General features: G+C 49.3%; 2 protein-coding genes and 1 long non-coding RNA gene across 3 annotated transcripts in view; all 3 read left to right on the forward strand.

Moving 5' to 3' along the window:
* The first annotated feature begins 260 nt into the window (after nt 1–260).
* On the forward strand, nt 261–1,773 carry LOC311204784. Its single transcript, XR_014618116.1, has 3 exons — nt 261–352; nt 777–898; nt 1,680–1,773. It is a non-coding gene; the product is annotated as an uncharacterized lncRNA (long non-coding RNA).
* A 3,356-nt stretch (nt 1,774–5,129) lies between these two features.
* Nucleotides 5,130–6,335, forward strand: LOC311204777 (ephrin-A4-like; the record flags this gene model as incomplete). The annotated part of the gene is made up of 4 exons (XM_084281137.1): nt 5,130–5,460; nt 5,842–5,910; nt 6,103–6,162; nt 6,247–6,335. 4 exons carry the CDS (start codon nt 5,130–5,132, stop codon nt 6,333–6,335), a joined length of 549 nt encoding a protein of 182 aa, XP_084137263.1.
* A 9,060-nt stretch (nt 6,336–15,395) lies between these two features.
* LOC311204779 (DNA mismatch repair protein Msh3-like) overlaps nt 15,396–27,178 on the forward strand; it is a gene marked incomplete at its 5' end in the record, with an annotated part of 41,827 nt that continues 30,044 nt past the window's right edge. The window contains 6 exons of the mRNA XM_084281138.1: nt 15,396–15,413; nt 15,997–16,184; nt 18,219–18,387; nt 21,709–21,773; nt 23,025–23,141; nt 24,807–24,914. Coding sequence (XP_084137264.1) covers nt 15,396–15,413; nt 15,997–16,184; nt 18,219–18,387; nt 21,709–21,773; nt 23,025–23,141; nt 24,807–24,914 — 665 coding nt within the window. The remainder of the gene's footprint in view (nt 15,414–15,996; nt 16,185–18,218; nt 18,388–21,708; nt 21,774–23,024; nt 23,142–24,806; nt 24,915–27,178) is intronic.

Below are 27,178 nucleotides of genomic sequence, written 5' to 3' on the forward strand. Positions count from 1 at the left end.
CGTGAGCGTCTCGCTTGTCGGTAACCCTGGGAACAGCGTTTATTTCCCTTTCTCAGGAACAGCAGATCCTTGAAACAAACCTCTTGCTTCTCCTTCTTGTCCCTGTGTAACATTCGCTCTCAAAAACACCGACCTTCCTCTCCATCGTTTGCGTCGGGATGGGGCAACGCCTACTCCTACTAGTAAGTTACACAGGAGACTGCTCGACCAATGGCTCCATAGAGCCATGGCCTGGCATCTCACGGAGCCACTCCTCCACACCCCCCTCTCCCTCTCTCTGCAGCCGGCTGCCCCCGGCTCGGCACGGCCCGACCCGCCCTCCCGGCCCCTCCCGCCGGACCCTCCTCCCAAGGTAAAGCCCGGGCTGGGGGGCTGGGGGGGGGCGGTCCTGGCTGCCCCGGCCCAGCCGCTGCTGCATGGCTGGCTCTGCATGCGGGGGGGTCCGGGCTGCAGCCCCTGGGGGCACCCCCCCACCCCCACTCCTCCTCCTCTTCCTCCTCCTCCTCCTCCTCCCCCTCCGTGCCCGGAGCTGCCTCAGTGTCCCCGCTCTGTCCGCCCCAGGCCCCCCCTTCGGACAGGCCGCCCCCCCCCACACGCCCGCTGCCCGCAGACCCCGTGGCACCCGGCGCTCAGGTAACGGCGGCACCGGCGGCGCCGGCGTGTGGGGCAGGACGGCGTCTGCCCGGGCTGGGCCCCCCCGGGCAAGGGATGGGGGTTAGGGGACCCCCCCCCCTCTCCCCCCCATTGGAGCTCTGACCCCCCCGCTTTCCACACAGCCCCCAGGGCCCAGCAAGCCGCCCCCGCCCCAGCGCCCGCTGCCTTCAGGGCCCCCTGTGCCTTCGCTGCCCCCCAGCGAGACCCCCCCGGATCACCCCTATGTCACGGTGATTCCCTCCAGGTGAGGGGGGGGACACAGGCACGGCTGGGATGGGGGGGGGGCAGAGGAGGGATGGGGGGGCAGACACGAGATATGGGGGGGAAGGAGGAGCAGAGGGGTCTCTGCGGGGGAGACAGGAGGGATGGGGGCAGAAGGGGTTGGGGGGGACTATGGGGGGGGCAGAAGGGGTTGGGGGGGCTATGGGGGGACAGACAGGAGGGATGTGGGGCTGAAGGGGTTGGGGGGGGCTATGGGGGGGCAGAAGGGGTTGGGGGGGACTATGGGGGGGACAGAAGGGGTTGGGGGGGACTATGGGGGGGGCAGAAGGGGTTGGGGGGGCTATGGGGGGACAGACAGGAGAGATGTGGGGCTGAAGGGGTTGGGGGGGGCTATGGGGGGGCAGAAGGGGTTGGGGGGGCTATGGGGGGGGCAGAAGGGGTTGTGGGGGGGCTGTGAGGGGGCAGGCAGGAGGGATGTGGGGCTGAAGGGGTTGGGGGGGCTATGGGGGGGCAGAAGGGGTTGTGGGGGCTATGGGGGGGGCAGAAGGGGTTGGGGGGGCTATGGGGGGACAGACAGGAGGGATGTGGGGCTGAAGGGGTTGGGGGGGGCTATGGGGGGGCAGAAGGGGTTGTGGGGTGCTCGGGGGGGCAGGCAGGAGGGATGGGGGGCTGGGGGGTCGGACAGGGAGGCGGGAGGGATGGGGGCAGAGGGCTGCAGCGAGGGGGGGCGGGGCGGGAGAGCCGGGCTGCGCCCCATGGCCCCCCCTTCTCCCCCCTCTCTCCCCCTCCCCTTCTCTCCCCAGGCCCGCGCCCCCCCCGCCTGAGGCCTGAGCGCGGCCCGGGACCGTCGCAGCGCCGGACTCCGGGGGGTGGGGAGGGAAGGGCCGCGCCGGGGGGTAACGGGGAGGAGTTGGGGGGGGGGGAACCACCACACAGGGGCCGGGACTACATCTCCCAGCAGCCCCCGCGGCGCCCACCGGAAGTACCGCCCTGGGCGCAGCAACCCCAGGTAGCCCTCCCCGCCCCCTTGGTGAGCCCCCCGGGCCCCGCCGAGGCAGCCCCCCCCCCCTCTCCCCCCTATCCGGGGGGCCCCGCGCTACTGGGAGGGTCGGGAAGGCAGGACGTTGAGGGGAGGAGGGGGTGGTGCCCCCCCCGGGGGGAGCAGCGGGTTACCGGGTGCCCCCCAGGTGAGACCGAGGTGGGGTGGTACCCCCCCCCCCCCCTCCGGGATGCGGTGTCGCTCGGTGATGCCCGGTGGGTTGGTACCGGGGCTGGTACCCAACCAACATCACCGAGCGACACCGCATCCCGGGGGGGGGGGTACCGAGCCACCGAGCGCTTCTGGGCGTTACCGAGCCGGTGGGTACCCCCGGGGCGGTACCGAGCCCGTAGCAGCACCGGGCATCCCCCCGTGAGCCCGAGCCCCGGGGCGGCACCGGGCGGCACCGGCAGGTGAAGCACCCGGGGGTTGGGGGGGGCACCCAGGCCGGTGGGTGTTTTGGGTGGGGTGTGGGGGGGGGTTCGAGTCCCTGGTACCAACCTGCACCTGGCCCCGGTACCGGCGGTGTGGGGCCGGTGGCACCCGGCACAGCACCGAGCCTGGGGTCAGGTGGGGCTGCTGCGGGGGGGGGGTGGTACCGGGCACCGCAGCCCCCCAAACTGCCCCCCCGCCCCGGATTGGGGGGGCTGCCCACGGGCTGTGCCGTGGTGTCCGGGCTGGGGTCCAGCCCCATCCCTCCTCCTGCCCTCTCCTCTTCAGGCACTCCCGAGCTCCGGGCTGGGTGGGACCAGGGGGGTGGGTTTGGGGGTGGGAGTGAGGGGGCTGCACCCCCCCACACACAGAAGGGGTCTCATCACCCCACCAAACCCGGCTGGGGTGGGCAGGTGCTCCCCGGGCAGCGACGCTGGGGTGGGGTGACAGGGATGGGAGCTGTGGGAACCCACCACCCATGGGTGCCCTGGGGATGGGGAGGTGTGGGGGGGGTGTGGGGGGGGCTTTTGGCCCTTCACGGGGTCAGGGCAGCGCCCCAGCCCCCCGGCAGCTCTTGGCCGTGCCCGGGCCCGTCCCGGCCGGCGTGGGGATGCTGTGAGTCAGCAGGGAGCCTGCGCCCCGTCCTGGCCGCTGAGAGCCCCCGGCTTTGGGGGGTGGGGGTGGGGGGGGGCAAGGGGGGGACCCCCAAACCTCCCAGCACCGCCAGCCTGGGGAGCGATGCTGCGGCCTCCGCCCAGGCCGCCGGAACCGGCGCTGGTGTCAGCGCTGCCGGTGCCCGTGCTGGGGGCACGAGGGGGCTGCAGCCAGTGTTGGGGTGTCCCCCCGCCCCAGCCCGTGGGACGGGGTGACCCTGCGGGCCCCGCAGCAGCTGGGTGAGGCGGGGGGGGTGCAGCAGTGCCGAGGACGGGCCCGGCTGGGAGAGGCGGGCGCAGGCCGCAGCCTGGGCAGGGGGCTGGGGGGCTGCTGCTCCGTCCCCCCCCGCCCCCCCGGGCAGGCAGGGCCCAGGCGTGTGCACACACATGTGCACGGGAGCACACGCGTGTGGGTGCCCGTGGCAGCGGCTGCTCCACCCCGGCCTGGCTGGCTGCTCTGTTTGCACAGGCGGGAGTGAGCTCACGCCATGGCAGCGCCCGGACCGGGGCTGGGGCCCCCCCCCTGCTCACCCACCCCCCCCTACCCGGCTGGGCCCCCTCCCCTGCTCACCCACCCCCCACTACCCGGCTGGGCCCCCTCCCCTGCTCACCACCCCACCCTCGGAGCCCCCGTGCCCCCCACGCCAGCCAGCGCAGGGGTGTCACAGGGGGCAGCCCCCAGTCAGGTTGGGGGTGATGGCCATGAGGTGGGTGCCTGGGGCAGGGGGCTTCGTCGCCTTCCCCCCCCTCCAACCCCCCAGCCAAACCCATTCAGCTCCAGCAACCACAGCTGGTTGCTGATGATGCAGTGGTTCCAACTCAACCCCCCCATCCACCTGCTCCATGGGACAGGGGCGCAGTGGGGCATCCCACCCCATGGCCCACAGGACCCCCCCCCCAGTGGGACATCCCACCCCATGGCCCACAGGACCCCCCCCCCCAGCAGGGCATCCCACCCCATAGCCCACAGGCCCCCTCCCCCAGCAGGGCATCCCACCCCATGGTTCACAGGACCCCCCCCCCCAGCAGGGCATCCCACCCCATGGCCCACAGGACCCCCCCCCCAGCAGGGCATCCCACCCCATGGCCCACAGGACCCCCCCCCCCCAGCAGGGCATCCCACCCCATAGCCCACAGGCCCCCTCCCCCAGCAGGGCATCCCACCCCATGGCCCACAGGACCCCCCCCCCCAGCAGGGCATCCCACCCCATAGCCTACAGGCCCCCTCCCCCAGCAGGGCATCCCACCCCATGGTTCACAGGACCCCCCCCCCCAGCAGGGCATCCCACCCCATGGCCCACAGGACCCCCCCCCCAGCAGGGCATCCCACCCCATGGCCCACAGGACCCCCCCAGTGGGGCATCCCACCCCATGGCCCACAGGCCCCCCCCCCCCCAGCAGGGCATCCCACCCCATGGCCCACAGCACCCCCCCTGTGGGGCATCCCACCCCATGGCCCACAGGACCCCCCAGCAGGGCATCCCACCCCATAGCCCACAGGCCCCCCCCCCAGCGGGGCATCCCACCCCATGGCCCACAGGACCCCCCCCCGTGGGGCATCCCACCCCATGGCCCACAGGACCCCCCAGCGGGGCATCCCACCCCATGGCCCACAGGACCCCCCCAGTGGGGCATCCCACCCCATGGCCCACAGGACCCCCCCTGTGGGGCATCCTACCCCATGGCCCACAGGACCCCCCAGCAGGGCATCCCACCCCATGGCCCACAGGACCCCCCCCCCCAGTGGGACATCCCACCCCATGGCCCACAGGACCCCCCCCCCCCCAGTGGGACATCCCACCCCATGGCCCACAGGACCCCCCCCCCCCCAGTGGGGCATCCCACCCCATGGCCCACAGGACCCCCCCCCCCCCAATGGGGCATCTCACCCCATAGCCCACAGGCCCCCCCCCCAGCAGGGCATCCCACCCCATGGTTCACAGGACCTCCCCCCCCAGTGGGGCATCCCACCCCATGGCCCACAGGACCCCCCCCCCCAGCAGGGCATCCCACCCCATGGCCCACAGGACCCGCCCTGTGGGGCATCCCACCCCATGGCCCACAGGACCCCCCAGCAGGGCATCCCACCCCATGGCCCACAGGACCCCCCCTGTGGGGCATCCCACCCCATGGCCCACAGGACCCGCCGTCTCTCCCCCTCCATCAGGTTCCTACGGGACGACTACACCATCCAGGTGGCCATCAATGACTACCTGGACATCTACTGCCCGCACTACGAGGGGGCCGCGCCCGGCGGGCGGGCAGAGACCTTCACGCTCTTCATGGTGGATCTGGAGGGTCACCGCGGCTGCAACAAGACCCCCGGCGCCTTCAAGCGCTGGGAGTGCAACCGGCCCCGGGCGCCCTTCGGCCCCGTCCGCTTTCCGGAGAAGATCCAGCGCTTCACCCCCTTTCCTCTGGGCGTCGAGTTCCAGCCTGGGGAGACCTATTACTACATCTGTGAGATGGGGAGGGGGGGGGGGGGGCGGGCAAAGGGGGTGGTCCTGAGGGATGGGGTTACCTGGGGATGGGTCTCAGCGGGGTTGGGTTGTGTCCTGAAAAAGGAGGGGGAGGGGTCTTTGAGGGAGGAGGTGGGCGGTGGGGGTGTGCACAGGGAGGGGGTGTATGTGGGGAGGGGGGTATCCGGTTGCACATGGAGGGGGGGTGATGAAGGGGGGGTGGGTCGGGGGTCTGCGTGGCCCGGGGTGCGGCCGCTGTTGGCCAGGAGGGGGAGCCCCAGGCCCGGTTCTGGCCCGTGGCGGTGGGGGGGGGGTCCCGTCTCGGGCTGGAGCTCTGGGGGGGACACCCCCCCCCCCCACGCTGATCTGTCCCCACTCCCAGCTGTCCCCAACCCCGGGAGCGCCGGGTGCTGCCTGAAGCTGCAAGTCTCCGTCTGCTGCAGACACACCAGTGAGTCCAGTCCGGGGTGGGGTGGGTGGGGTGGGGTGGTCTGCACCCCCAAAAAGTCTAGGGGTTCCCCCTTCTCCTGAATCTGGGGCAGCCTGGTCCTTGCTGGGGACCCTGGTTTGCTCTGGAGCACTGGGGGGGGGGGGCACAGACCCCCCCATTCCACCCATCCTGACTCGGGTGGGTTTGTTCCAGCGCCGGAGCCGGTGACAGAGGTTCCCAATTCGCAGCCCCACGGGCGTGGGGGGCCAGAGGGTGAGTGTTGGGGTGGGGGTGGGGGGTGAGGGGGGCACTGGGGGGCTGCGAGGTTTGCCCTCACCTCTCACCCTGTCCTGGCAGAGCCGGTGCCCGCCCGGGACAGGGCGGCCCCGCTGCAGCCCCGCGCCCCATGCCTGGTGCTCGCGCTCCTCACCCTGCTCCGGATCTGACCCCGGCATCGCCCACGGAGGGGACACAGGTCCTGCTGCCCCACTGCCCCTTCTGGACTCTTCCTCTGCTGCCTTCAACCCCCGAGCCCATGGGGCAGCCCGGGCCACCCCTCACCCACCGGACCCCCTCCTCAAGGAGCCGAGCTGGGGCCAGGAGCTGCAGGCTGGAAGGTGAGGGGGGGGGATGCAGTGGGCTCCCAGGCAGCGGGTGTCCCTGGGGGCTTCGCCCCCCCTTGCCACAGCATCCCCTGATGGGCCTAGAATGAGACCTTTTGCTTCGTTAAGCGCATTAGTCAGTTAATAAACTAATTAATTAAATTAATCAAAATAAACATGAAAGTTGGCAGCCCTCAATATGCCAATGAGCAGAAAGCTGTGCGTGCTAAACGTGGGTGACTATAGGACTTGAATCTCCACCCAAGTCACGTTGAGCATCACCACCAGGAAAGCGTCTTCAAGATGAGGGTATTGAGGGTATTAAGGGTATTGAGAAAGCGACCACCTGGAGGGGGGAGAGAAGAAACTGAAGACCCCCGAAGAGGCAGTTGCTGGGCTGTGCTGCTTCTCCTCCACCCAAGACACAGTTACGCCGCGCGGTTGCGATTTCACCCCTTTGTTTTTGTGGTGAGAATACCCAGGGTGGTATTTCGCTAACATTTGGTTATAGTCTCAGCATTTTGTTAGAATCATAGCATTGTCATTGGCATTCTAGTCCTATATCAGTAAGTGCATTTATCAACAGCAATCGGGAACTTTTATATCTGTCCCTTTAATAAACTTTCTACTGGTTTCCGCTCTGTGAAGCTGTTTCAGTGAAAGTCCTCTGGGGGCTCTGGCTGGCAAACATTGACTCTGACATGTAGTTTTATATCTAATCCTTCAGACATAAATTGTTGACCAAGTCTGGAACTAAGACTGGACCTAGCTGCACCTTGGCTCCTCTCTCCGGAGGAGTTTGGAAAGCAAGGGGGTCCTTTCTGAACCTTGTGGCTCAGCACGATGGCCTCTGTCGGGCACACATCAGACACATCCTCTTGACGTGAGATGGGAAGGGGTAGCAACGTGTTCTGTGTGTTCAAAACGTGTCCTCTTTTCAAAATGACTTCTGCAAGAGCAGAGAAAGACCCGCCAAGGGCCAACGCTCAAAGCCATCTCATGACTGCAGCATCCTCTTGAACATTTGGCAAGAGTAAGTTAAGAGGTCTGGTAACTTCCCTGGATTTATTGCTTGAGGAGCATGAGCATTGCAAAAGAGATGTCTTTCCCAGGATGGTCCTTTTGTGAATCTACTCGATGCATCTGTCTCCTCCTTGATTTAACCAAGAGTACCAAAAAAATGATTTCAGGCTTGATTTTTAGTGCTTCCTATGCAGATGACATGGCTTATAGTTGATATGGACAGCTGATTTAAAAGGGTTTCCTCCCATTCCAGAACAGATTAGGATTTTTCAGATAGTGGAGAAAAGAGTTCACAATTCAGACCAACACACAGCCTGGCAGCCAGGTTGGCGGGTCTGTATTTGGGACAAAAAGACTCAGACCCTCGTTCTCTCTGACTTGGCCCTGGAAATTAAACTGGCAGTTCGTTTTTCCCCCATGTTGATCTTGTTTGCGATTTTGGGGGGTACAAGAGGGTTCACTCTGGACTCAGCCTCACCTTGTGGTGGTTTGCAATTGCTGTCAGACGACTTATGGTCTTTGAGCTGAGCCATTGTAAAACCACATGTATGTTCTCGGCTTGCAACAAATTTTAGTCATTTCATGATGCTTAAGACAGCTCCAACATCAAGATGACACCCTATTAAAAACAGTACATCAGGCTATGCAAGCATGGCAGCTGAATTGGAGTCTGAGCTATTCCATTGTCTTTATATTCTGCTTCTTCCCTGATATGTACACACACAGACATAGAAACTATTTGCATTTACAGCTTTGCCATTCCATGTGTTTCTTACAGCTACAAGACATTTTTTAAGAAGACAGCACAGATTTTGGGCTCTTCACAACACTGAACCAGGTATCCCCGGTAACGCCGGGTTTGCCTCCTGGAATCCTCCTGGGTTCATTCCTTCCTGTCCAAACTGAGGATCTTCACAAACCGCATTTTGAAGTATCTCACAGGAAGAGGAAATACCCGAATCATGACAAAATCGGTTTCCCGGTACCACTGTCTGAGGGGGGGAAGAAGTAGGGGGAAAAATTCCTTTTCTTGGTGCTGCACTGAAGGATTCCAGCAGCAGCCACATCCCAGTGGTGTGGACAAGGGAGAAACCCCAGCAAAGGCACTGGGACATGAGAAGGCATCTTGAACTGTGTCCAACCCTAATTTCTGTTTTCTTGTGTGGAACACCACTCCCTGTCCGCTCTGGCAGATGAGGTTTATCTGATGGGCTCTCTGGATGAGAGATTGGTACCTGTATGATCTCTGGCTTCAGAATGTGCTCAGTAACTACTTCCTCTCTTCCCACCTTCAGCTTCTTGTATTCTTTTCACATCTCAGACTATGGGTACGGAAAGTTCTTCCATCTTTTGACTTTCAAGGATGCGAGGCAACACTGCTTAAAATTCCAGAGGCCTGTCTTTCCTATTCCATGAGCCCCTGGGAAGTCCATAAATGTCAAAGAAATGTTGGATTATTTATGTATTTGTTAGGTCTATGCTGTGTTTCTGAGAAGGCCTTGTGGCATTTGGTCAGTATATCTTTAGAAGACATAACACAGACTAAGAGCACTGTACATAGATCAAAAGAATTTTGATGTTTCCCATATTATGATCAATCTGTCTTGTTCTTGAGACATTATTGTGTAGAAAAAGCACTTTTCATCCTTTCCTTTGCCAAATTACTTTTTCAGCTCTTTGTGCCTGTGTGTGTGTTTTTAAAGGATCCTTAAGCAAGGATGTTTAGTGCAAGAAAGAACGAGGCTGGTCTTAGACTTTGTGGATTTCACACGATGATTTTTCTCTGAGTCAGTTCCAAGGCTTGAGTGCTCTGTTATAACACACACAAAGAGAAGAATCCCATCAGGATGATGCTTAAGTCCTTCAGTAGGATTCAGGTAAAGATTTATGTCTGTATCATGATAGCTACTGTGTCTCTCTAATTGCATCATTGGTGCTCTCTAATGAATTGTACTCCCCACTGATGCTGTTTGACCATTCATACTCTGTCACTCAACTTCTGGCTAGTTTCAGGTAGGGTCAGCACCATCTACCCATGGTGTTTGAATAAGACAGTGCAGACAACAGCTCTCTTTTCAATCTGGGTGTCCCACCCGTGGATATGCCAAGCACTCTCTTGCCATGCCCTGCTGTGATCTCTCTGAAAGCCACACAGTGACCTCTCTGAAGCCACACTGTGATCACACTCTGAAGACACACTGTGATCTCTCTGAAAGCCACACAGTTTCAACAGCCTTTGGATTAGAAATTACCTGTAGAGACTAGAGAACCCAATCTTGGTGTCAGGCAGTACCAGGGGCTCCCCCACCCCTATTCCCCTTGTTTTGACCATGGCCTGTATTTCACAGCTTAGCTGAATTTGCCTTATGGCTCCGTATTCCAATTGAATCGGGAACTAAAAACTAACACTCTCTCTGTTGATTTTCTCAGTGGTGGTATTGCCTGGGAAAGGAATTGGAAAGACAGAACCTGTCGCTTTTGTGGCCTGCACCAATCTTTCAGATTGGTGTGACAAGGCAAAGGATTGCACGGGAACAGAGATCTGTGGTGTGCACAGGATGAAAAACCCTTGTCCACAGCTTGGCAACACACAGCATCACATAATGGTAGGCGTTGGAAGGGATCTCTGCAGATCATCTGGTCTAACCCCTCTGCCAAAGCAGGCTCTCCTAGAGCAGGTTGCACAGGATTGCATCCGGGTAGGTTTGGACTTGAGACGATGATGTTTGGCTAAGCATACTGCTGACTAATTCTTTTCCTGAAATTAAAAGCTAAGATGAGATTGTTCTCATCCTGGCAGGGGAGGCTGCTTTCCAAGTCTTCTCTGTGTTCAGTAAACATCCTGACATGTGGCCTGTCATCCGTACAGGGACAACAGGTTTTGCTGATGCCTGGATTCAAACCAGTAGCTCATGGGCATTCCAATACTTCAAACACATTGTGCTGCTCACACTACTGAGGAATGTCTTCTGAGATCTGGTGTCTCAGATAGTTAAAGCCAGTAAACTAGGAACTCTCATGTAACGAATTCTAATCACTTCTCTTTAGGACTCATCTGTCAATAGGCCCTGTTGTCTCTATGCATTTGTCCATCGACCTGTTGACATAAACAGCTTTCGCTCTGTTATTTACAAATCATTTTCTGACCCTGTTGCTCTCGTTTTGGAAAGTGCTGACAGCAGAGTGGACAAGATGTTGGTTTCGGTCAGATAATCAATGACAGATCGTTTATGCCTAACAAGAAGTAAATCACAACCCACTCAGAATGGTCCACTGGACGTTACTGGCCATTGGCAGTTATGGTGGCATGTTTATTCTCCACAGTCAGTTGTGTGCACAAATCCATCACTTGTTACTTGTTAAACAGGAAGAGCTGATACCACGCTACAAGGGAACAAATGTCCACTAATGCTTTAGTGCTGTTCTGTATTATTTTTAAAGCTCCTGGGCATGTGTTGGTCGCTTTGCACTCCAGACAAGGGATGTAAGGATGGATTGTCCAGATGATCATCACAGAATTGTAGGGATTAGAAGGGACCTCGAGAGATCATTGTGTCCAACCCCCCTGCCAGAGCAGGTTCTGCAAGAAGACAGCGTGTAAGCGAGATGTCAGGCAGCAAGGGAGAGAACTGTACAGGGGAATAAAGGCTGCCTCTAACATATTAGAGCCAGGGAAGTCCACTGATGGATGGCTTACTCACTTGGATGTCAGCACGTTCACCTGAGTGTGCACAACGTCTTACTGCTTTTCTAATGTGTTAATTCAGGACTAAGTTCAAGAATTCTAAGGTCAATTATTTGTATTTTTCATTACTGTAGATAATAAATAAAATGGCTCCAAATGTCACTGAGGTGCCATTTTACAGAGTGTGAAGGTAGAGTACTGTAAGATCTGCAAGGGGGGGTGATAATTTTTGGCAACACAAGTCTGCAAGTGTGAAAGGAGTTCATGACTGGCAGAATTTTTATGATGCTGGCTGTAAGTTTATTAAGCACTACACTGCGTAATTTCTGTCAGCATACTGCACCATTTTCTGAGCCATATAGTAATATTGCTTTGAACTTCTACAGTGCCTTCCATTTCTGTAGCTTCCTAGAAAGTGTTACCCATGTTAATTGCCACGGCATCTCAGAGGGGTAAAGAAATAGGACTTTTAGCAGTGAAAGCGAAGTGACTGTATGTCTTGCTCTTCGTCTTGGCTTTTGTGGGAGCTGGTTCCTTGGGGCAGTATGCTTTCTGGAGCGTGCTTTGCTCAGTGAGGATGGCTGAGTTCTTTGGGCTGCTACAGTAATTACCAAAAGCTCCTCCCAAAATAACAGTGTTGATCTTCTCAGGAGCGTCATTTTCTGCTAGGCAGCGATAGTCAGGCCTTCCCTGTATAGTATGGCACAGCCATGCTTCCTCCTGTGACAGCTGATGGAGTCAGCTGAGGGTGGAACCCAGTGTCTGTGATTATATCAGCATGCACCCAGGGCGCCAACACTCCAGGGATGCTGAGCTCATCACTCTTCAGAAGCTGGCCAGAACTTGGAGATGAAGGCTGCAAGGGAAGCCCAGGATGCTGTAGGCCACCGAACTGGAGATTTCTCTCACTGGCCTCGCCAAAAGTACACACTGATGTCAGGATGCACGATGCCTCCTTAATAACTGCCATTTAGCTTGAGCACAAGATGAAGCCTGATTGTTTGTAGGAGTTAATTAGGAAGTGTCAGGCTTTCTAACGCAAAGCCTGTGAGCCCTGTAACCTGTAATAGTGTGGCCTGTGCTCTGCCTGCCTGCAATGCTTCTTGATTACCGGTTATCATCTTCTGCAGCGCTGTTCCTCTGTGCTGTGGCTGTGCTGCAGCGGTGGGTGTGGTGAGCAGACCCTATTTCAAATCGAGTACTGGGATTCCAGCTGGAATAGGCACCAACTGCTTTGTGATGCTTTGTTTCGAACTACAGAAACAACCCACCCGCTTCAGGATGAAACAATCTCACTTTCTTGTCGTGGCGGAGCAGGTGACTCGGTACAGGTGGAAAAAAATATGTCCCCTTCCACAGCCTTTCTTATCCTGTTGCCATAGCAGCTGCAAGTGAGGTTTCTGCAGAAGAGGACTAGGTCTTTCCAGCCTAGAGCAGTAGATCTGTTAGTTGCCACCTTGACTCGGTGTGAGTGCCCTGGCTCCCTGCCTGGGATGCACAAATACAGCTGAGGGCTCTCAGCCCTGTTGCCTGCTTCTCACAAGTGAACACTTCTGCTGCATGGAGCCAGCTTCTCATGTTACAGAGATGAGAAATAAGAGGGTTAGTGTTTGGCTTCTGTTTACCGTAGTATTCTTTAAACCACGACCCCACTGTAGAGATACATCCCAGAAAACATGTATTCCTTTCTTCCTTCATCTCAACCCCATCAACCTTTGTAGCTGTTAACACGTCAGTGGGACCAGCTCTATGCAGGCACAGTGTGCTGCTCTAAGCAGGTCAGCAGACAAATCTCTTATAAGGGGGGTCACTGACATCCTTCTGTCTGTCTGTGGTGGCTTGATGCTGGCTGAAGACCAGGTACCCACCAAAGCTGCTCTATCACTCCCTCTCCTTAGCTGGACAGGAGAGAGAACAGATGACGAAAGGCTTGTGGGTCACCATAGGGACAGGGAGAGATCGTTGGGCAGTTACAGTCACAGGCAAAACAGAGACAACTAGGAAAAAATTATTATCCAATGAAAACAGAGTAGGATAAGGAGAAATAATTCCAAACACCTCCTCCCATGCCTCCCTTCTTGCCGGGCTCAACTTTATTCCTCATTTCTTTTCTCTCCTCCCCCTGAGTGGCATGGAGGCGAGGAATGGGGGTTCAGTCAGTTCATCACACCTTGTCTCAGTTGCTCCTTCCTCCTCAAGGGGAGGACTCCTCACGGTCTTCCCTGGCTCTAGCAAGGGATCCCTCTCGCAGGAGACAGTTCTCCATGAACTTCTTTAATGTGAGCCCTTCCCATGGGCTACAGTTCTTCACAAATTGCTTCAGCATGGTTGTCATGGGGTACAGACCTTCAGCACCAGACTGCTCCAGGGTCAGACCCCAACAGGGTCACAAGTCCTGCCAGAAAACCTGGTCCAGTGTGGTCGCCTCTCTCCGTGGGCTGCAGGTCCTGCCAGGATCTTGCTCCAGCACGGGCTTCTCATGGGGTCACAGCCTCCTTCATATGTCTCCGCATAGGGTCCTCCACAGGCTTGAGGTGGAATCTTTACTCCCCATCATCTTCCACGGGCTGCAGGGGGGGGCAGCCTGTCTCACCATGGTCCACCATGGACTGCAGGGAAAGCTCTCCCTTGTTCAGTGGTGGGTCTGTCCTTGAGCCCAGCTGGTGTTGACACTCTTGGGCCTAGGGGAAGCTTCTAGCAGCTTCTTGCAGAAGCCACCTCTGCAGGTTGCCCCCCCCCCCCCCCCCCTACATTTCTCTTCCACCCCTGTCAATCCTGGGAATATTAAGATTAGGTTTTCTGGTTGGGCAGGAAATTTCCTTGGAGAACTAAGGAAGAGAGAAACAGGGCTCAAACAGTCCTAGAGGAGTCCTAACTGAAGAGGTAAGGTCTGGCGCTCTAAAGAAGAATTTGTAATGTTCAGGATTTTGACTTCCAAGACACTTTCTCAAGTGTTGTTGATCCCTCCTTTTACGTCAACAGAGCAACCAGAGACTGCTGTTCCACTCCGTGACATCAGAGCAATAGGGAAATATCAAGTGCTTTGGAAAATAAGGCAAAATGTAATTTGGGAGCTATTTGTAGGCTTAATCAAAAGGATTGATTAAGCATCCACAACTTGAGCAGACTTGAAGAGCTTTGTGATGAACACCACTTCAGAATCAGTCCATATCAAGCTGTAGCATATATACTGCACCAGACTGATGCCTTGGTCTTTTGTCATCTTCTTCAATCTGCCTAATCTACCCATTTATCTTTATTCTAAAGAGGACTATTGAAAAACCTGCATGAAAACAATACCTTATTTTTGATAGGTCTTGTGAAAGCAGTGCCTGTGTTTCATGGGAGCACAAAAAAAGGCAGTGGAACTGGGTGTTTACCCATCAAAACAAAGAACACAAGCGAATCCCAGAGTGAATTTTTCCAATTAATAGACCTGTGTCGTGGTTTCACCCGGCTGAGGGCCAAGATCCACGCAGCTGCCTGCTCCTTAAAGGAAAAGAGCAGGTGAAAGGGAAGGGGAGGGGGGGGGTGAGAAGTAAGGGAAGGGAAAAGGAAGAGGAAGGGGCAAATAACCCCAAGATCAAGAAATTAAGAGGCCCGTGGGTTGGGATAAGGATAGTTTACTAAGATAACAGAAAGATACAATATAACAATGTAATAAAAGAGCAAAAATACATGAAGCTGTTGATACACAATGCAGTTTCTCACCGAACCCACAGCTCAGGCCGTGCCACCCAGAGCCGTCCCAGAACCCGACCGTCCCCCACGAACCGCGCATCCCGGAGCCGCCCCCGTTCTTCCTCCCGTCAGCCCCCGATATCCTGGGCAGGACGTAACTGGCGTGGAATACTCTCTTTGGTCAGTTCGGTCACCTGTCCTGGCTTCGCCCCTCCTTTCTCATGAAGAGCTGAGAATGTCCTTGACTGTCTGACAGCAACTAGAAACATCAGGGTGTTATCAGCACTACTCCCATCTTACTCTCAAACACAGCATTCATCTGCTGTTACAAATGAAATTAACTCCATCCTGACCAAAACCAGGACAGGGAACCAATATGCTCCTGCTCTGTGGATATCATGAAGCAAGCTCTGAAAGTGCTGTGTGGTATTGGCTGAAATCTGGAAGATTCCTCTTCTGTGGTACCTGGCTAACTGTCTGACATAGGTAGAACAATCTCTTTCTACCAATTGAGGATGAAAGGCAAAGTCCAGGTTAGTGTGTTCTTATTACATAGACCTAGGAGTGACCTGACAGAGGCTGAAACTGGCAATAGCTACAAGCACTTTAAGCAATGACTGCTGGTTTTCTCTTTCTGTGGGTTTTTTTTTCTTTTATTTTCTGTGTTCTTATTCCAAGACTCTGCCTCTTAGTGCCTGACCTTGTCTTTCCAAACCCCCTCTTGCCAAAACAGCAGCCTGGGGATTCAGATAACAGCACATAGATGCAGAAATCCATATGGAGAAGTTGTGGTACTCATAAAGTTTCTCAGCCTGCGTTTTTGATTCTTGGACATAATTAGTCCATTTTTCAGCTATTTGTGTACTGCATATGTGCTACAGACCACCATCCAGCAAAAAGTGTAATGTACATCAGCTCTCAACTGTTTGTTGACAACAATGGTTAAAACAATTAGTATGCTTTATTAACCTTTTGAATGTGATGATTATGCAACTGTGTTACAGTTAATTCATTTAAACTGTATTTTATGTCATTTTCCGAATGCAAAAAAACCCCAACTATGTAGGATTAAATGAAAATACACTGTAATGGTTTACATATTGCCTTCTTTCTCAGTGCTCAACCCAAGAGTTTTTCTTGATACTCAGCACCCTGTCCCGTCTGGATTTGGAAATTCAAGCTCTTGTTCCAGTCATACATTCTCAAGTGAAAACTCCACTATTACAAAATGTGCTTTTGGAAATCCCAGAACTTCTCTCCCCAGTAAAACATTATTTAAAGATCCTTAATGAAGAAGCAGCCAAGTAAGTAGAGAAAATAGATTAGTCTTCTGTGCCTTGTGGGCTTGCTGACTACATGTATTCAGTTATGTGAATTACACATCTTATTTTAATATACCCTAGGTTTATATTTTTGATTTTATATATGTACAGGTTGCTTATAGTTAAGCAGAGATTGTGCTTTTCTACAGCTCATACCCTTCCCCTAAACCAGGCAAGCAAATATTTTGCCTAGTGGATATCTGCCTCAGGTTGAAGAGTTTTTTAGTTTCTTGGCTCTTTGGGGGAATGAATTTATAGCAAAATGTGTTTTGCTCATGTTAAATTGTTTAACAATGTATGAAATACTTTGTTTTTAAGCTATTTCTTTTGAAGTGAGACTTGACCTTTAGCAAAGTGGCTGCTTTGCAGTCAGGAATGTGGCTTCTACTATTGTTTGTGAAAATTTTTCAAAGCTTTGCATGTCCCACCATCCTTCTTAAAAATACATTTATATGCTCACTAACAACAGAGAATATGCAGTTGACAGCTACATGCATGCTTGCACGTGCATGTGTATATTGCATTGTGTTAGTTGTATAGTGCAGGTAAATCCTGTAATAGTTTTCAAAAGTGGCCCTTTGCTCCAGGGAGGAGTTTGAGATTAAGGGTTAAGGGGAGTTTGAGATGTTGGGTTTTATGTTGGGGTTTTTAAACTGTCAGGTTTTGAATTTTTGGTGTACATCACATAGTGACAGTCTTCACAATCAGCTGCTGGCTACTACCGATCATTTTATCCTTTCCATTCCCATGGAAACAAGTCTAATTAGCACAAAATCATTTCTAAAAATTAGTACTGTATTTACAAATGGCATCTTTACTGTCACTTATATAATAATCCTGTGTAATGCAAAATCAAAGTCCAGCTTTGCGTTACCTGTATGGTCACTGGCTCCATCTGTAGTTTCATTCTCAAGCAAAAGGGGTATTGATATAAGTAGAAAATGAGACTTTCTATTATTTTTGTGTTTTAGTACTTTCAGTTTGCTAACTATTTGTTCTCCAAATATTAGATTTCAAGGTAATTATCTAATTAAATGGTACAGTTTTGTATTTGCTCTAAAGTACAAATGTATACTTCAGTTCATTTAGGCCTGTTTGTACTACTTTTTGTTGTTTGCCTGATAGTTATTAGGACAACTTAAATTTTTGTTACTTTTGATGACAACAATATTTTTAATAGTTTGTTCGGCTTCCAGTTTTAAATATTTGAATGATGTTATTTCAGGTTTCAATCCTGAGCTGAGATATTGCAGCCAAAACTATTTTGTCATTTTCTGACATTAAGACTAGAAAAGAGCAGATTTTTTGCATGTATTAAAAACTGCTCTGGTTAATCATTTCTTTAGAAAAGAAGCAAGGTACTCTGAAAAACTCCTGGTGATATTCTGCTTTGATGAGAACTTTATAGGATGTTTTTTTTCTTTGTAATCCTCATTAAAATCTGTCCAAATTTGGACAAATTCTAAATATGCAAAAAAATCTGTGTTCCTGTTATGCAGAAATTATCTAGAGCTTCACTTTTGATCATGGTAAAAGGGGTTGTCTGTACTTGGGATCCTCCATGTTGGGACAACAGTTGTATTCTGAAATTCTGGATTGAGCCAGAAGGGAATGATCTGTCTTGTGATTCCTTTTCTTGCTTTACTTGACTAAGGGAAAACAAGCATAAAGCCGCAGGATGCACACTGAGAGATGACAGAAATCCAAGTCAGCAGGGTTTGGCATAGAAGGGCAAATATAATGTAGACGAGTAGAAAGCAATAGCAATAGATGGGTTTTTTAATACAATGGGGAAAGGACTATCAGTGTTTAAATGCCTTTGTGTTTATATACTGTGCATAGCAGCTTTTGGTAAATGTGCTGTACTATGAACAAATAACAGAAAAAACTTACTGAGAGAGGAATGAAGCTAGTATTAAGTGAGAATAACAAATAAAAATATGGACACAGCCAGTAGAATTGGGGAGTGTGTCTTTTGGTTTTACCATTACTATATCTTTTGCTTCTTATGGATAGGACTGGAGATAAAACCCAATTGTTCAAGGACCTTACGGACTTCCCTGTCATCAGAAAGAAAAAAGAGGAGATCTCGGATGTGCTTTCTAAAATCCAGTTGCATCTGGTAGACATTCGTAAACAGATCAAGAATCCTTCTGCCGAGTATGTTACAGTTTCTGGTCAAGAGGTAATATGGTGTCTATTATGGATGGCTGTTCCCTTGCTTGTCTAGAAAATAGCTTAAAAGCTAGGCTTAACTAGAACTCTCTTCATTTAGTATGGTACTTGATCAGGTCATTTGCCTATATTTGCACAACTTCAAAAAACAGGTTTTTGACAGTGTCACTTTATTTAAGTCAATTTCTTTGGTGATTTAAATAATAAAACCACATTACTGCAGTCAAATTTGTTTCAGTAATGCTTTGCTTTCTTGTGTATTGAATTGAAAGTATCAGTGAGATACCACTGTTCAGCATTGCGCTGGAACTGAGAGTGGGAGACCTGGGGAAAACTCCACAGAAAGTTGGGAAAAGAAATTAGCTTGGCAACTGAATGAGGGTTGAGAGTAAAAGAGATGAATCAGTGAGGACAGTGTGGTATGAAGCTGGAAGCAGATCACCGTCCCACTGAGGACCTGGGACGCTGAGAAAGACCCAAGAGATGCAGCAGGGAGCAAATAGACAATGCTGAGAGGGGATGGGAGAAGGGATGAGTTAGAGTATCACTTGATAAAGACCTTGGGTGGATATTTCTTTTGCTACTGAGGTTCAGAAGAACAAACATGTGGCAGGAGAGTCGGGGAGGATGTCAGCTAAGATGCTAAGTCCAAGAGGAAATGTGGAAGAGTGCATTTCGGTATTGCATGAGGAAGGAAAGAGCCAGGATTTGAAGGATTTCTCTGAAATACTGGCTTAAGAGTTGGATGATGACATGTGTGTGAAAGAGGGAAGAGTTGATGAAAGAGGAGAGTATCAAGAAAGTAGCCAGGTCTGAACTGGAGAGTTTCAGAAACCACCAGTTAACTATGCCTGTTTTAGAGGGGCCCCTTGTAGCAGCAGACAGCTCAGAAACCATTGCAGGCAAAGAGCTCTATCTTGGGAAATTCATTAATGGAGCTGCACAAGTTAAAGCTATCTGTCATTTAATTACATCTGGTATGAGTGTATTGCAGACATCAAAAGACACAAAAGAGGAAGGGTTAGAGAAGAGGGTCAGTGAGGAAAGGGAATTGAAGGGGAGGAGCAAAGCATAGACACGAGTCTGAGTTAAGCTCAGCCTTCCTCAGAACTTGTGCTGTTGTAGCACTCTAGCACTCTGATAGATGTTGTGTTCAAGCACTTCTTTGCAACAGGACTGGTCAGAAGTAGGTTTATGGTTTGCTGGTTCTGGAAGAAAAAGAAGCTGCCAGGAAATCTGTTCTCTTTATCTTCCCACTCTGAACACATTCAGAGAACAGACGTTCTGTCAGGGAGGCACTCAGATTCTTTGCTCCTGCATGTGTGCCCTCCAAACACACTCTTATGAATGCAGTCAGCCCACAGTTTATTAACTTAAATTTGTGAAGATCCACTTGACATACACCTTTTCAAAAATATGAGGTTACATCCATATCTATCTTATCTTTCATTTCCAGACCTCTAATGTAACTAATAGCATCACTAAACAGGACAGAAAGCTGTCCAGATAGTGATAGCATTGCTATTCTTTTCAGGCAGGATTTAGAGAGAAATTGCTACATTTGGGAAAAGTTTGCTTCCTGATAAGCAGTGCTTCAGGCCCAGTTTATTTAATACTGCACATATTTATATAATAGGCCTAAGAATTAAAGGGTAAAAAAGGAAATGTTTTTGTTGTTTTGAAGAAGATTGCAACCTCTCTACTTATTTCTTGCTAGCCACACAAACACACCAGGCAATTGAACTGGCTGTGTAACTGTTCTGAGTTCAGTTAGTCGTCTAGCATAGACACAAATATGGTCTTGTTTTCTGACTACTCTTCATGAACACAGCTTGCTTAATTGTTTTGAGCTAAAATTCAAGAAAAAAATGCAATACTAGCACATCAGCAACACTACTAGTAGCAGCAGCAGTTGATTCATTTTCAAATCTTTGTCTTGTGTATTATGCAACTTCAGGGTTTCAGAGGTACCGATTATTTTCAAGGTGTTTTAGGTAAATTAAGAACTAGTGTAGTCTGTCCATTCTGGAGTGTGCTCATGTTAGGGTTATTCTTCTTGTTTGTAGTCTAAGGTGATTGCTGGGTATTCTGGTGAGGTGTGGAAGGTTTTATCTAAATCATACTAACTGTAATGTAAGAGCTTTGTCAGATGAGTCTTGGGCATTTCTGTAAAGGTGATCAGATACTGGGCTAATCTAATCTCTGCTGGAAATTAATTTTCCATCTGTGTTTTTTATTCTTTGACGTCTAGAACCTCAGGCTGGTGTTATAAAAATAACTGACATGAATTGTATAAAATACTGCAGGAAAGACGTAATGTAAATTTCACTGGACTAAGCTTCTTGCCATTACTGCTGGTTTCCTCTGTTCTTTCCATTTCTGAACTCCAATTGATCCAAACGTGAAGGAAGGTACTGTACATGCAGTGCTAGCATTTGAGGTTTTGAGCTCTTGTCTGTGAAATACTGTAGGTAAATATGGCTCAATAGGAATCACTGATCCCTGGGCAGGAAAGCACATCTTACTCGTAAGGCTGAGGGACTTGGGACTCTTTAGCCTAGGTGAGACTGAGGGAGGATCTTACCAGTCCTTTTAAATACTTGTAGGCTGGGTGTCAGGAGAACAGGGTCAGTCTTTTGACAGTGATGCCCTGCAACAGGACAGAGGCAATGGGTACAAAGTGAAATATAGGAAGTTCCAGCTAAACATGAGGAGGAACTTCTTTACTGTGGGGGTGGCAGAGCTCAGGGCCAGGGCTGCCTAGAGAGGTTGTGGAGTCTCCATCTCTGGAGACATTCAAAACCTGCCTGGATTGTGTCCTGTGCAACCTGCTCAAGGTGACCCTGCTCTGGCAGGGGGGTTGGACTAGATGATCTTCAAAGGCCCCTTCCAACCCTGATCATTATGTGATTCTGTGAAACAGCCTGAGTACAGCTTGTGTATAGTGTAGAGTCTGTGTAAATGCTGAATTCTCTGCGAGGCCCAGTCAGGATCAGGTAAGTCTTAACTAGCTTTAGTCTGGGTTTGGCTTGGTAAGAGGGAGGTGAGCAGAACATTTTAGTAGATGGAGGAGCAAAAGGGCAAAGATGAGGCAGGAACATGGCAGAGCAAAAGAACAGCTCAGGGTAGAAGTTGCTCTATTGGCAGCAAATGTACGTGATTACCCTCCTTTTTAGGGAAGAAAGAACATTAGCTTCTGGTCTGCTCAGTCTCTTCAGGATGAGTATGGGTTTCGTCTGATGCTTGCAGATTTCTTGATTTCATTATGGTTATGCTTCTGTAGTCTTCTTAACTTCCCATGATGTGTAATATTATATTTCTGTTTGTTTAGTTTATGATAGAAGTCAAGAATTCCAATAAATCATCCGTTCCATCTGACTGGGTTATGGTTAGTAGGTATGTAAAATGTCTTTAAAGTTTGCTGTATTTTAATATATAAGGAAAAAAATATAGTATGGGCCATTTTGGTTTTACAGTTAATTAGATACACATTGTCACAGCTCCATGTGTGTTTGTGGTTTGGGGTTTCTTTAAACTAAAAGCAACCAATGAAAATGGTTACATTGATTTATTGCCATAGTAAGTTTTGCTTAAAACCAAACAAGACCAAGCTGAAAAACCGGAACTTTTAAAAGTGTTTATTTTTAAATAGTACTTAATGTTTCAAAGCAGATGTATTGGCATGAAAATTACGGTTTTGATTCAGTTGTGCCTGTAGATTGTAGATATACATTTTTCATAAAATTTTAGTTGTTCTTACTTTATTCAGAAAGGTAAAAGTAGCTGTGCAAAATATCTCAGTATCTAAGACTTAGTGTATTAAAAATGTTTTAATTTTATTTGTTCATACAAACAAGCTTTGCTTGCTTTGTTACTTAGTGTTGTGTAAGCATGATTTTAGATAGTTTAGATACTTTTTCCAGTACATGAAACAGAGGTGAACTGGAAGATCATTTATTATTTAAACAGGTAGAATACCTTATGTTATGATGTGTACACAGAGCCATGTCTCATCAGAAGTAGGCATAATAAAGGTGAACTCTGAAGCGATGTTCTATTCACTTATGCAAGAATTCGATATTGAAGTGCACAGAGTAGACAGAATTAAGGCGATGAAGGAAAAATACAGCTATTCTGGATATTGTAAAAGAATGCCTGGGAATGCCAACATGAGTCCTTAATGGAAATACATAAATAAAGAGCAAGTGCCTTAAATGGAAACTAGTATCCATGCAATACAGTCTGTATTTACTAAGTTTATTCCAGGTTTATTGTGAAGTTTCAGCTTTAAAGTAGAAATTTTTTTGTTGGAGGTTGTTGTATATGCAGCCAGTCAAAGAAAAATCATCTTTGTGAAGCCTGTTGCTGAAGAGAATTTTGTGAGATATATAAGCTTCAGTGATACATAATACATTGTGAAAAATGCAGCCTTCAGAATGGGCAGCAGTACAGTAGCCAATCACTTTATTCACAGTGAAGATCACTGGTATCAATAGAGTTTGGTACCACAATAAAAGAACTGGCTTTTTTACCGTGCATTTTCAAGGCTCAGAGTGAGTTAGAAAACTAGTCCAATTTTGCATGTAGATGGTGTAACTGATTGCTTAGTAACCTTGATTTCCTATTTGGCTTCTCTCTGTTTTCCAGCACAAAAGCTGTCAGCCGTTTCCACTCGCCGTTTGTTATAGAAAATGACAAACATCTGAATCAGCTCCGGGAGCAGCTAGTCCTTGACTGCAACGCTGAATGGCTAAACTTTTTAGAGTGAGTTGACAAAATAGACTCATTTTTTATTATTTTATTTATTGCTGTAAGAACAGAAGAAGAAAGAGTTTTATCTTAACAAAAAAAAAACAACCAAAGGAAAAAACGCAGTTGATAACTCAGCTATGCTGCCCATGGTAAAATACTGTTCTTCAACATAAAGCATTTGAAAGCGAGACCTTTACACACTAAGTCCTGAAGGCAGCAGTGATGTCTCTAGATTTTAAAATTCTGATGACAGCACACTATTAAATATATACAGTGGCTCTCAAAATTTGAAAATGGAGTGAAACGGAATCTAGTACAGTGTAACTGAGATGAGAATAGAATTTATTATACAACAATTGCAGTGTTACAGTTTTTCAGTTAGGAATGTTCAGGGTGTTTGGGCAGTTGCTTGTGTGAGTGTGATTCTCCCTACCCCTGTATGGAAAGCGGCCTGGTGAGCACTTCTGCTAGCTCCTTCAGCACCCTGGGATGGATCCCATCTGGCCCCATAGACCTGTGTATGTTAAGTTTAAAATATATTTCTCAAACTTCTGAACACCTTTAATTTTCAGGTGTCAGGTTATAAATCACTGCTTTACTTCCAGGAATTTCTAGCACACTGAAATTATCCCTCAATTCTTGCAATAATAATTAACTCACTTGTGCTTTTTTCCATACCACAAAAACTTCCTTCTGAAATTGCCTCACTGGATGTAACTGATGCCAAGTTTTGCCTCTTGGTAGGAACCCAGAGGTTCTGTAAACTTTATTAGAAACTGAAATTCCAATTCACTCTTCCAGATGTATTGCCTTTGCAATACCATAAAAATAGTTACATTATTTTTTTTGTTACTATATTAGCTATATAAGTTTTAGTAGACCTTTCTTTACTTAGATCTGCTGCTTTTCATGTTCACTTTGATGATTTCAATAGTGTCATATGATAGCAGCGTACAGCAAGGAAAGATGTGTAGAGAGTGATCTTCCCCAGCCCTCCATTTATTTATTTATTCATTTTTGCTCCCTTACTTGCTTTATATTCCCCAATTGTATCTTTGAGGCTAGGAGTGGAGAGAAATAAATTCTACAGTACTAAAAGAATGAACTCTGCTTTCTCCTGGTAATGTTATTGTTGTACTAGGGGCATCGGTACCATAAATGGAAGGTGAATTCTTGAATTTTCTATTGTACTTACCATATTTTATTGATATTGTAGACAAATCCTGTATTCAGGCACTTCAGGGTTTGAGGGGTTTTTTTTATTGTTTGGAGGGGGGGTTATTTGACTGTAACTTACAGCTGAAGTGAATTGGCAGTTGCGATTCAGCTGCCACTGTGATAAACAGTGGCATTTTCAGAGACCTTATTTAGGCAGCAGGGATCAACTGTGGACCCTTTATATGCTATTAAATGAGTTTCATTTTGCCGCCTTTTTGTGCTTAAAAATAATGCCCTGTTACAAGGGAAGCACGAAGTCTGCTGTGAGCAAGATTGTGTCCTCATACTGTAAGTTAATACACTGCTGGGAGATTTGAATTCAGAGTAATTTAGAGACTGTAGAGAGCTCTGTGAGAAGCATGCACGAGGTGTATTTTGACAGTACATTCCTATCTGTATGAAATGATTTTTTTTTTTCCTCTTTTCTTCCTCCTGTTATTTTCCCCTGTTTTGGTGTAGCCATTTCAGTGAACATTATCACCCCGTGTCTAAAGCAACTGGTCACCTAGCAACTATCGACTGTCTGTTCTCATTGGCTCAGGTGGCTAAACAAGGAGACTACTGCAGGTAATAAATGTTTAATTTTTATGTAAGATTTTATAGGGAATTATGAGAGAGCTTTTTAAATAAATTTGATTTTAATATGTGTACCGTGATAAAATGCATTATTGAAATTGTTTGCAGTAGTTTCGACTTAATCTGATTTTGCAAAGCGGCACTTCTGGGCTTAATTCAAGTCTGTAAACATTGCGGTTTAAATTTGACATCTCATGTTTGTCTGGTTTTCAAACTGTGTGTGGTTGGTAGATGATATCTCACAAACATAAATATATGTTGGACTTTGCATGGAAATTTTTTTCCTCCTATTTCTTTTCTCCTCATCAAAGTCTGACTTTATAGTGTATAATACCTAAGATTTTAAGGTGTATGAGGTATGTTTCAAAGATGTATTTCAGGTAAATAATAGGTAATTAGAGCCAGCTTCCAGAGCAGGGATGGTGCCTTACCTAGGAATGTGTGTTAAATCTGATGAGCTGTGCCCTTCCCTCTGTGCAAGACCCACACGTGCACACCAGGCACCACAGCCTGCTGCATTCTGCCATGAGGAAGCATGAACCCTTAAGGCTTTCTGCCTCAGAGATTGGTCCAGAGCTGGCTCCTGAGTGTGTACAATCTGCAACTTGGGTCTTCCTCCCCCTCGCAAACCCACATCCCTTGCACCTACACAGAGATAGTCAGTCTTATTGGTGTGTTTTCTTCTATATCACGAGGTCTGTGTCCCCAGAGAGACTCGACGCTCGCTGAACCACTGCTTCAGCTTGCTGAGTGCTGTCCTAGAGATTGGCATTTACTGTTTCTGAGGCTTACTGTGAACACCCTTGTGAGGGCTATCTGTTTCCAGTCCTCAGCCATTCCTTCTTCCATACAGTCCACATACTCTTTTTTTGAAAAGTGCTGTGTGGTTTTTAAATGTCATTGTGGGGCTACATTGCAAGTAATTGGGCAATTGCTTATGTATAACCATATGAATTGGTAACATTTGTGACCCGTGGAAATAACAGCAAATCATGTATTAAATGTGTGTGGATAAAGGGAAATCCACTTAGATATCCTTCTGCATTTATACAGCATTAAAGACAGTATTGATCACTTCTGGATTCTTGATCATGCCTGCTGCTAATCAAAATCTCTTTAAAAGTAATTGCTCGTTTATTCTGTATACTGAGATGAGAAAACAAACTGAAATTTTATTAATTCACTGTGCAGTGTTTAAATAATTCACTGAATTTTAAAGAGTGGCTTAGAGCTTATAAACTGGCAGGAAGGAGACTTCTCAGTGAAACTTCAGCTGCAGGGAAGGTGTCAATAATTAATTTTGGAGGACTACTGAAGGAAAGACGGGACATCCATATTAACCAACTTGAGTATTTCGGGAGAATGTTTTTTTGATTGAGGATTGTTTCATATCATCCTACCTGAGGCAGGTAAACAAGTTGTGAGGTTGGGAGCACTGGTGCTCCACATGGTTGTTGGAGAGTAGTAAGCATATCTTGGAGTTTCAACCTGTCTCTGGAACCCTGCTTTGGGAGACTCAACCCTGACATGGACAATGTAAGGCATTGGGCTCCCAGGACACAAAGTTAGATGCCTAACTGGTGTAGGTAGCCCAGAGATCATCATCTGAAGTTTGAGTATCCATTCTGCAAGCAGTGAGTTTGTTTAAGGAGCACCATTGAAAAGATGCATGAATAAAGGACGTTATACATTCCAGAGCAATTTCCACCCCCGTCCCCCAGTTCTCTCTTACTGCATGACATGTGATTGTCTAACTGGGACAGGGAAGAACTTTTAAATGACTGTGGCTGAGGGCCTGCCTCTGCAAGCCCCATTGTGTGAAACCAGAATAGGCAGAGTCAGCAAGGCTCATGGCATCTGAAACTCACATCATATTTCACAGTTACGTGTATGGAGGCTTGAGCAGTTAGGATAAAGACAATTATGCCCAAAGTAGAGGGCAGAATTATAAAATGGCAAATGGATCATTCAGCTGTTATGCCTCTCTTCTGAATGCAAAGTGGAGAAATCCAGAAGGAAGTGCTTCTAGGGATGTTCTCCCTTTTAGGACTATCATATTACAGCTCCAAACAGCTTACCAGTTCATCAGATGGAGGGTGACATTTCCTTTCTTTATCCCAAAGGCCTAAGACTCTGTCCATATTGGTTTAATCTCAGCTATTCAACTGCTGGAAATATCTTCGTGCTAAAAAGAAACCAACCCACACCATTCTTAACTTGCACCTCTTTCTCCAGTGCATTGTGCTCCTAATATG

Source organism: Gallinula chloropus (assembly GCF_964237585.1).
Source record: "Gallinula chloropus genome assembly, contig: HAP1_SCAFFOLD_78, whole genome shotgun sequence".
NCBI lineage: Eukaryota > Metazoa > Chordata > Aves > Gruiformes > Rallidae > Gallinula > Gallinula chloropus.